At 46.2% G+C, this 10,645-nt stretch overlaps 1 protein-coding gene across 3 annotated transcripts; it reads right to left on the reverse strand.

Annotated features, from left to right (window-relative positions):
* Window positions 1–1,027: 1,027 nt before the first annotated feature.
* On the reverse strand, window positions 1,028–5,018 carry LOC123071764 (senescence-associated protein 13). Of its 3 annotated transcripts, none has more exons than XM_044495345.1 (4): window positions 4,795–5,013; window positions 4,533–4,709; window positions 4,053–4,278; window positions 1,028–1,377 (listed from the first exon to the last, which is right to left on the reverse strand). In XM_044495345.1, exons 1-3 carry the CDS (start codon window positions 4,878–4,880, stop codon window positions 4,275–4,277), a joined length of 267 nt encoding a protein of 88 aa, XP_044351280.1. In that variant the 5' UTR covers window positions 4,881–5,013; the 3' UTR covers window positions 1,028–1,377; window positions 4,053–4,274. The 3 variants fall into 3 exon arrangements, with proteins under 3 accessions (XP_044351280.1, XP_044351279.1, XP_044351278.1); XM_044495344.1 differs by having other exon boundaries at window positions 1,028–1,680; XM_044495343.1 differs by having other exon boundaries at window positions 1,028–1,680; window positions 4,053–4,709; window positions 4,795–5,018.
* Between the last annotated feature and the right edge of the window lie 5,627 nt (window positions 5,019–10,645).

The raw sequence follows: 10,645 nt of genomic DNA on the forward strand, positions 1-10,645 counted from the left end.
ATGCGACGACCAACGGTGCTCGCGCGGGGTGCCTTGGCAGCTGCGCGCATGCCCAAGACAATGACACGATGGAGTTGTGATGGCCGCATGGTGGTGGTGGTCCTCACGTGGAGCGCTTGGATCTGTGGCAACGGTCGTGTTGGGGCACGCGCCTCCTTCCCCATGATGGGGACTGGCGTGGAATGCTGGTGTGCGTCATATATGGCCGTTGGGCGGCATGATGACGTAGAGCGCAGAGCTCGATCCTAGGTTGGCCCTTTGACCTGATCTGAAGATGACGGTCCTCTCCCTCATTCCTCAGTCTTCCCTGCCGGCCTGGGATGCTCGCGACCACCTGTATGTCCGGATCTGGTTGTTGGTTTGAGCGTTGGGGTTGGGGGCTTTGAATCAGATGAAACCAATAGATATTTTATTTTTGTTGTTGCGCGTAATTCTTTAGCATGGTGGTAGTAATAATTTAAATATACCTTTTGGGCCACTGGGTGCTCCCACAGTAAGGGTATAGGAAGCTTTTGTGCATTGGATGGTCTTGTGGCAAGGAACATAGTTCACCCTTCTACAACGTTCAAGGTTTCCCCATCGAGATTTTTTTTTGGCATGACAATTCAAAGATTTGTCCTTGATTATATGCCTCTTTACGGTTTAACAGTATATTAATTATGTGAACTGTATATATGTAGGTGCGTATCCGGGGCAAAATCGAATACCCTTGTTAAGATCCAATAGTTGTTCGATTGTACCATGGATAATTACCTTTTAAGTTTAGGGAAAAAAATTAATTATATATATTATACCAAAGATCAATAGTTGAGATGCTTCACTCCATGGGATGAATATCACCACTATAGGGTGCTCTATATCGGTTTGGTTCCAAAATATACGCATCTTTATAACTTGTACAACAAAAGCACACAAAGCACAGTAACGGCAATGCGAACATCCAAGATCATGCATCATGGGCCACGCTTGCTTGGCTAGTTGAATAGGCAAATCTACTTTAGAAATACAAAAGAAAACTAACAACAAATCAACAATGTAGCAAAATAATTTTACTGCGTCTAGGTGCATAAGTCATCTTAGTGAACAACACTCATATCCTTGCTATAATTACTTCCTCCGTCCCATAATTATGAGACGGAGGGAGTGCCCACCTGCTACTTTATTAATTGATTGACATGCAGACGAGTTTATCAGTGAGGTACTCTTAATTAACTAAGCACTAATTGTTCGACCATCATCGACGGTGATGACCTGGCCAGTGATGAAGGATGCCGCTGGCATGCAGAGGAACGACACCATTGCAGCCACGTCCTCTGGCTCGCCTGCTTGCCGCATCGGAATCCTCGCCAACTCCTTCTCTAAAATGTCCGGTGCGAGCTGTTCCACTCACAAATGATCAGTTCTCCAAATGATTTGTTTCTTAGAAAAAACGATACTAAAGAGTTGTGTAGTAGGATTCTGCCAACTCGTTCTCTCTAATCTCCGGTAAAAAAGTCATAACAAATTAGGTTAAATAGTTCTGCTTGTGTATTTTCTTTAATGTAATTTTAATAAAGACTCAGTCGGTGCCTACACTGTTTAACATGTCACTCTTGGTCACGCCCGGGGCAACGCAATTCACCCGAATCTTGTTCTGGGCCCACTCAGTAGCAAGATTCCTTGTAAGCTGGTTGATTCCTTCTGCGTGTCAGGCGGTAAATTAGAGGCAAAAAAGACATGTCGGTTTTATGCCTAAGTTAAAATTTGGATCGAGTTGTGGCTATGGCCACGAGTACCTTCAATTAGAGCATCTTTGAGTATTGTCACAAATAGTTAGATTGGATGGTTAAAATGTCATAGTACAATCGTCTCGAAAAAACAACGTCGGTTGAGGCATGGAAAGAGTCAAATTTTCAAAATAATCACTTGACTATTGATATCTAGAAATATTGAGATTGAACACCTAAAATCATGCGTTTGAATTTGTATCGAGAAATACAACATTCATTTTTTGGACCTTACAAATATATTAAATGAAAACATGGCCGCTGTTTTGGACATTGACATGATCTTAACGACTGTTTTTTTTAAACTGTCATTATTTCAAAGTTTCATTTTTAACATGGATGGACGGTGTAATTTTTAAGTATCCCTCCCTCTGAATATTTATCGAGATAATAATAGTGGGTGTAAGGGCATATTTATCCCTTATGTGTTTTGGTGATTGATGACAATGCATTTGTGGACTAATCGTGTGCCTTGAGTTTCTCAGACGCTTCGTCACTAGGCACGAGACGATTCGGTGCCCCTCGAGACTATTGAAGACGGCGTTGTTCTACATTTCTTTTTGGTGGATTTGAGTTGTAGGAGAGCCGTACTATTAAGAGGGGGTCCGCGTCGGAAAGGTTCGGGAGGAATCATCACGTACACGTTTTCTTCACTGTCTCCTCCTTTCCCCTGCACCTTGGAGCATTCCCCGTCTATCCTCTATGTGAATGTCTGGACTACTGTTGCTGAGCTTGCGGTAGTACCGCTCCCTCGGAGTCGTAGTACCGTGGCTGCTAGGCCAAGTACCGCTGCATCGCGGTAGTAGGCGCGGATGTAATTTTTTACATCCGTGCCCACACGGTAGTACCGCACGTCTAGGGCGGTAGTACCGCTGGTGCCCATGGTAGTACCGCTCCCTCCGAGCTGTTGTACTGTGGTTCCCTGGCCTAGTGCCGTGACTTCACGGTAGTAGGGGCGGATGTAATTTTTTACATCCGCACCCACACGGTAGTACCGCGCCCCGTGGATGGTAGTACCGTGACGGATGTTTGCATCGTCTCTTTGATAGCGGAAGTAGGCACGCATGTATTTTTATTCATCCATGCCGATTCCAGACTTAGTCTTACCTGCCTCGCGGTAGTACCGCGCGTGGGTATGGTAGTACCGCACTCGCGGCAGTTCTGCTTATGGTATAGTCTCTGCAGCTGCCGTGGTAGTACCGTGGTCCTCCACGGTAGTACCGCGTGGCCTCGCGGTAGTATCGCACCCCTGGAGCGGTAGTACCGTGTGTCGCAGGCTGGTCTAAGTGGATAACGGTTGGATTTCTTCCACGACTATAAAAGGGGCGTCTTCTACCTCTAGTTGACCACCTCTTCCACCTCTAAGCTCCATTGTTGCTCCAAGCTCCATTTTCGCCCGATCTATCTCCCTAGCCAATCAAACTTGTTGATTTGCTCGGGATTGGGTGGCAAGGCCCCGATCTACACTTCCACCAAGAGAGATTTGATTCTCCCCACTTATCCCTAGCGGATCTTGTTACTCTTGGGTGTTTGAGCACCCTAGACGGTTGAGGTCACCTCGAAGCCATACTCCATTGTGGTGAAGTTTTGTGGTGTTGTTGGGAGCCTCCAATTGTTGCGGAGATTGCCCCAACCTTGTTTGTAAAGGTTCGGTCGCCGCCTTCAAGGGCACCAATAGTGGAATCACGACATCTCGCATTGTGTGAGGGCGTGAGGAGAATGCGGTGGCCCTAGTGGCTTCTTGGGGAGCATTGTGCCTCCACACCGCTCTAACGAAGACGTACTTCCGCTCAAAAGGATGGAACTTCGGTAACACATTCTCGTCTCCATCGGCTCCACTCTTGGTTATCTCGCGCCTTTACTTTTGCAAGCTTACTTGTGTTGTTTCCCTTACTTGCTCGTGTACTTGTTATTGTCGCATCATATAGTTTGTTCATCTAGTTGCATATCTAGACAACCTACTTTGATGCAAAGTTTAATTTGGTAAAGAAAAGCTAAAAATTGTTAGTTGCCTATTCACCCCCCCCCCCCTCTAGTCAACCATATCGATATTTTCAGTGGGAGTACCTAGAACTTATCCAGATGAGATATAATTTGGTCCCATTCACTTTGAAAAAAAGAACATATACAACCCACGCCGGCATACACGCATCTTATATCATCACATCCAGTGGCTATAAAAGGTGAATGAGACCAAGTTATATGTCATCTAGATGAGTTCTAGCAAAACTGAATAATAATACTACTTTCAGAAATAGGAAAACTGGAAGGAATAGCACATATTACCTTCTTTGATACCGTAAAGTGTGTAGCATGGGAACCCAAGCGTGCCCCCAAGAGAGGATAGGTTGACAATGCTACCTCCTCCGGCGATGGAGTCCCTGAGGAGCAAGGGGTGCGTGAGCTGGCTCAGGTGGAAGCACGACTCTAGGTTGGTCGCCATGAGGTTCGTGTACTCCTCCGGTGTGCACTCCACAACCGCCTTGGCAAGAGCCTGCGCCGCGTTGTTCACCTGCATATATACAGTAGGAGTGGTCAGCCCTGTAAACCCATATGAACCTCTTTGGATTGGGTGGAATTTTAGAGCCAATTTGCAGTCCTTGGACGGCGGGCGTGATCTCAATCTGAACCGACGAACTCTGGAGATTTCAGGAAGACAACTAAGTTCAAAATTATTACTCCTTTGTCCCATAATATAAGACGTCTTTTGACGCTGAGATGAAGTGAGTAGTCATCAGTATGTCGAGCTTGCCGTCGAAGACTTACTTGACCGTCTCCACGAGCTGCTCCCTGCTGGCGCGCAGGGAGACGTCGCAGACGGAGACGGTAACCAGGAGCCCCTTGGCCTCCCACCGGCGGCGGCACTCCTCCAGCTCCGCCGCGCTCCGGGCGCACGTGTGCACCCGCGCCCCGTGCCCCGCCAGCTCCTCCACGATCGCGTGGCTGCGATTCCATAGATCGATACCGCCATGCAGATAAGCACACGAGTATAGCATGTTGTACGTAAGAAGATTATAAAATTGCGTACCCGATCCCTTTGCTGCCGCCGGTGACGAGCGCCGTCGCGCCGGCCAGGCTCCACCTCGCCTCCCTGCTCATGCCGCCGGCCGCCATCTCTTTCTGGCTAGATCACTCTATGTGCGTGTGTGCACGTGTTCTGATACGAGTGGAGCGGCGATATATCCTCGTGTAAGACAATGTCCGTACGTAGGGAGAGTGCCCTCGCTCCAGACGTAACATAGACCGTGTGTGTGTGGCCTATCTGGCTGAGACGCATGTTCCACCAGTAGAGCAGAGTGTCCGGTCGTATTTGCCTACTGCACGCACGCCACGACCATAGAACGCACTAGTACCTACTACTACCTTGCAGAACGCAGAGGATAACACGATAAGTCCAGACAGTGTACGCGTTGTCCTATCACGTTCACATCACGCTCCATTTTTTTTCCCTGACGAAACATCACGCTTTTTTTTGATCGAAGGGGCCGCACCGCCCGATTTAGTTGTTTACAAGGCATCAAACCAACATTACCTCACTGATCTAGAAGTCACACCAGGATGCTCCAGCCTATCAAGCCTAATCATCGCGCCACTAATATATATCACCACATCAGGATGCTTCAATCTGTCCAAAACTAGCCAAGAAAGGGCCTAGTGCTACGCTAGTTACAAAGGTATCAACACACTAAAAGACGATAACCAAATTAACATGAAGGCTTTGAAACCAGCGAGCATTTTCAGCGGCTAGCTTCACAAAATCATTCTCACATGCAGCGCCAAACTATGCCCTCCTCTGAATTTAAGCGGCTAGCTAGAAACATCACGCTAAGAGCTTCTTTTTTTGAGAGAGAGCGAAATCACGCTTTAAGAGCTTTTTTTGAGACAAAACCCCGTCGGGACTTTATTGATCGACTAAGATGTTCATAGGGATTACAATCAGGTCATGCTGGATGCCCAACCACAAATGCCTCCCAGCAGGGAGCGAAATGCCAAACCTAGCTAGTCTATGAGCCTCAAAATTAGACTCCCGAGGTTCAAAAAGAATATTACAAGCGGCAAATAAAGTAGAAGTTTGTAAAATTTCTCTGACAATACTGCCATGATCTCCTCCAGCTCTTTGATGAATGTGATTTATAACCTGTTTGCAGTCCGAAGCTATCTGTAGATGGTTCACTCCCAGGTCCTGAGCCAGCGCCATGCCTTCCCTGCATGCGATTGCTTCCAGCGTCGTTGGATCCGTTAGCCCTTCAAATACTAGCATGGAAGAACCCAGGTAATTTCCGTCCCTGTCGCGACATAACGCTGCTGCTGTTCCCACATTCGTTCCTTCTGAAACCCCAGCATCTACGTTGATCTTCACACATTCCTCTCTCGGTGGAATCCATCTAAAACTCTGCCTGGCATGTGGCTGGTTTGTGCTTTTTTGTGACTCTTTCACCGGCGCGAGCTGATCCAAATCAGCTATAAAGCTGAGCACGAACCTGTGTGTCTCGTATGGGCTCTGATGTATCCCCTCGTGGATAAGCTGTCTTCGAGCATACCAAATCGCCCACATTATGACTATCAACCGTATTAGTTTTTCACGGTCCAGTGTCTCCATCATAAAGAATAACCAGGCTCTTGCTGAAGGCTCTGTTGTAGCGATCACATGGTCCAGCAAATCATGGTCTACAAGAGACCAAACACATCGTGCCATTGTACACTCAAGCAAGCTATGTCTCCAAGAGTCTTGGGCTCCACATGCATAACACTGATCATGATGTGACATATTCCTATCCTTGCGAACATCCTCGGTGGGTAGCAAATTTTTGGCCAATCTCCAGAGGAAGTTTTTTAGCTTCGCCGGCACTTGGACACTCCATAAAGTATCCCAGGCCTTCTCATTTGCTGTCGTATTAGAGGATCCCCCTCTTCCTTCCATATGATGTTAGTTGTTGGCATAAACCTCTTGGAAGCTTGAAACAAGACATTGAATACACCGGAATGGCTTGGGCTACTGATTTTATAAGCACCTCCTTCCCTGCAGCGGAAAGTAGTTTCTCCATCCATCCTTGTATCTTATTCCATAGCCTATCTTTTAAAAACTTGAAAGCACCATTCTTTGCACTCCCTACATCAGAGGGCATACCAAGATATTTTTCATTTAGCTGCTCGTTGGGGATTTGCAATGAAGTTTTTATAGCAGCTCTTATGGACTCTGGGCAACCTTTGCTAAAGAAAAGTGAACACTTATCCTTGTTTATTCTCTGGCCAGATGCCCTTGCATATGTTTCCAACAAAAGAGAAACCTCATCCGCTCCCTCAACATTTGCTTTAAAAAACAGCAGGCTGTCATCTGCAAACAACAAATGGTTCACCAACGGAGCTGATGTAGCCACTTGTATTCCACCTAGATTAGATGACTGAACTTTGGTTTTTAAGAGGCACGAAAGGCCCTCTGCTGCTAGCAAAAAAAGGTAAGGTGATATAGGATCCCCTTGTCGAATACCACGAGTAGGCGCAAATTCTTCTAACTTCTCTCCATTAAAAAGAACCGAGAACGAGACTGAGGTGACCATACCCATAACTATATTTACCCATCTGTTCGTGAATCCAAGCTTTAGCATGATTTCCTTCAGATAACTCCACTCAACTCTATCATAGGCTTTCATCATGTCTAGCTTCAGTGCACAATACCTGTTTTTTTCCGCCTTATTTCGCTTCATGAAATGCAAACATTCATATGCAGCAATTATATTATCAGTAATAAGGCGTCCCGGTACAAAAGCTGATTGCTCTTCAGAGATTATTTCTGGCAGAACACTCTTCAGTCGGTTAGCAATAACTTTGGATGCAATTTTATACAGAACATTGCATAGGCTGATTGGACGGAACTGCGTAAGGAGTGTGGGATTTTTTACCTTGGGAATTAATACCAAGACAGTATTGTTGATATCACGAGCACTTTCCACCCCTTCCACAATTCTGAGAACCACTTTGGTCACCTCGATCGAGCAAATGTCCCAATGTTTCTGGAAAAATTGTGCCGGGAATCCATCCGGCCCCGGAGCCTTTTGAGGTGCCATCTGGAACAACGCTGTTTTTACTTCATCCTCTTTGTAAGGAGCATTCAATACTTCATTCATTTGCCGGGTCACTTTTCGTGGGACTGCATTAAGCACCTCCTGCATATTCTCTGTACCTTCAGAAGTGTATAGGGCGTTATAAAACGCCTTTGTCATCTCCTTCATCTCTTGTTTATTTTCTGTTCGGCTCCCATCTTGCCTTATCAGCTCTTTTATCCTATTTTTTACTCGTCTCAAATTTGCCCTCATGTGGAAATATTTTGAGTTCTTGTCCCCGGCTCTGAGCCACTCTAGACGTGCTCTTTGTTTCCACATCAGCTCCTCTCTCTTATAAAGCTCCAGCAGTTCGTTTTTAATCTCCTTCTCTCGTTCCGATGGTTCCACCCTTCCTGGAACCGCCTGCAGGATATCTAGCTCCCTCTTTAATTTTTTGATTCCTCTTCGGACACTGCCAAAAGTTGTGCGATCCCAGGCCTGCAACGATCCCGACAATTGGTGTAGCTTGTCTGAGATTCCTTTATATAAGGTGTATTTGTTTTTTGATAAAATTTCACAATGTAAGGTGCATTTGTTATAATTCCTCGTAATTCCGATATTGGCCCTCTAGAAAAAGAAAAGTATCTCTCCCCTGATTGCATTTATCTCTCCTTGTAGAGAAAAAAAACTATCTCTGTTCTGATTGTGTGAATCTCTTTCTTTCCTAGCCTAAATAATTTACTTGCCGCTAATCTGCAAATTACAGAAGGGTAATTTTGTCCTAATGAGTGCATAATTATGTGCCTTGGTCAACGTGCTGCACTTAAGCGACCGATCATGTATGTGGGCCGGGCCACATCGTCAGGTAGCCGGCCCAGTACGTCTCAGAGAAAAGCACTCTACAGGAGCCAGCCCAGTCCAGTTAGCAACGTGTACAGCAGTCCGCGTGTGTCGAGCTGGCAGCGTCCATGAAAAGACTGATGCCTCTGTAATCAGAAAGGGCTACAGGGAAAAGGATAAACTACTCCCTTCGTTTCTAAATATAATTCTTTGTAGAAATTTCACTATGGACCACATACGGATATATCTAGATGCATTTTAGAGTATAGATTCATCCATTTTGCTCCGTATGTGGTTCATAGTGAAATCTCTTCAAAGACTTATATTTAGGAACGAGGGAGTAGTAGTGAACTCGTCTTCTCATTTTTATTTTCAAGGTAATATCACCGGGAGTCATAGAACTTGTGATCGATGTTCAGTTTGGTGCTAGAACTTTAAAAATACGGAATTGCACTCATTTAACTTGACTCAAGCGTGCAGAGAGTGATGGTCCCACCTATCAGTGAGTGGTGGCGCTCGGACAATGCATTGCAAAAACTACACTTGTATTATTTTTATTCACAGAAAAAAACCAACCACAACGATGCATTTTTGCAAAAAATCCCCTCATGATTTTTTTTACAGAAAAACAAACCACTGTACTGCCCAAATTAACACAAGAAATAGGTGCGTCGGGTATCAACGTCGCTACCCACGCTTACAATACTAACCAGTTTAGCCACTCCACCACTGCACTATAGTTGATAAGAAATGTATATGCATGAACGAAAAAGCACGTGGGCCTCCCATTGAAAACCACCGTATCCAAGTTTTTCCCCCTATCAGCGGCTAGGGTTTCCTCTCCTCCCTGGCGATTACTCGTCGGTGAGTCCCTACCCGTCCAAACTTCTCCCCTACCGAAGGGCTCCTCCCCAGCGTAGGGTTCTCCTTTCCACCAATCAATACCACGTTTCCATCGTCGCGATGAGCAGTGCGGCGGATGCGCAGTCCGGGAATAGCGGTGACATGAGATCGAATCTGGATGATTTCATGGAGCAACTGAATCTAGAGGATGAAGTGTTCGACGATCTGATTATCAATGAAGATGACCCGGAGATCAATGAAAGTGTACGATGGCTTACCCTAGCTAGGGTTCACACGGAGAAATCCTTTAGCCACATGGCCTTCTATAAGGATATGCGCGCGGCATGGAACCCGACGCAACAGGTGAGATTTCGGCCAGCGGGCCCCAAACTGTTCGTCGTCCAGGCGTCCTGGCTCGGCGACTATGAAAGCATGATAGATCAGGGACCCTGGCTGTTCAGGAACTCTGCCGTTCTGATGTGTCCCTATGACGGATTTACTAAGGCAGAGGAGGTTCCGATGTTTTTCATGCCGATATGGCTTTAGATTCATAAACTTTCTGAGGGGTTCTACAAAGCTAGCATTGTTGAGCATCTGTTACGGAATTCTAGGGAAATTCTGGATATGAGGCTGAACGGCAATGTTCGTGGTGACTATGTCAGAATTAGGGTGCGTCATGACGTGCGCAAGCCCTTGACCAAGTTTGTGAGTATTGTCAGAGGCAAGGAACGACAGTCTTTCTAGTGAGATATGAGAAACTAGCTCGTTTTTGTAGTGTTTGTAGCATTATTGGCCATGAATACAAGGAGTGTGGGTCGGGGATCCACGATGAGAAAAGCAAGAAATTTGGGGCATGGTTGTATGCTGATGGCCCAAACAAGCCAAAGAACTAGGGAGCATATGATCGGGGGGTGGATACACTCAAACCCCCAAGCCGGTTCAGAAATCAGGGAAGGTTGTTGTTGATCCCGAGGTCATGGATACAACCTCAAGCCCCTCAAAAGTTCCTCAAACTGTGGTGAGGATAGATAATACAACAAGGAAAAGGTTAGCAATGGATGCGGTGGATACCTCAAGCACTAAGGAACAGACAGCCAAGGGGGAGACCCTCGCCCTGACTCTGGGAAAGGGAGAAGATGGAGGCGGTGATAACTC

This window comes from Triticum aestivum, chromosome 3B, assembly GCF_018294505.1.
Source record: "Triticum aestivum cultivar Chinese Spring chromosome 3B, IWGSC CS RefSeq v2.1, whole genome shotgun sequence".
Lineage (NCBI taxonomy): Eukaryota > Viridiplantae > Streptophyta > Magnoliopsida > Poales > Poaceae > Triticum > Triticum aestivum.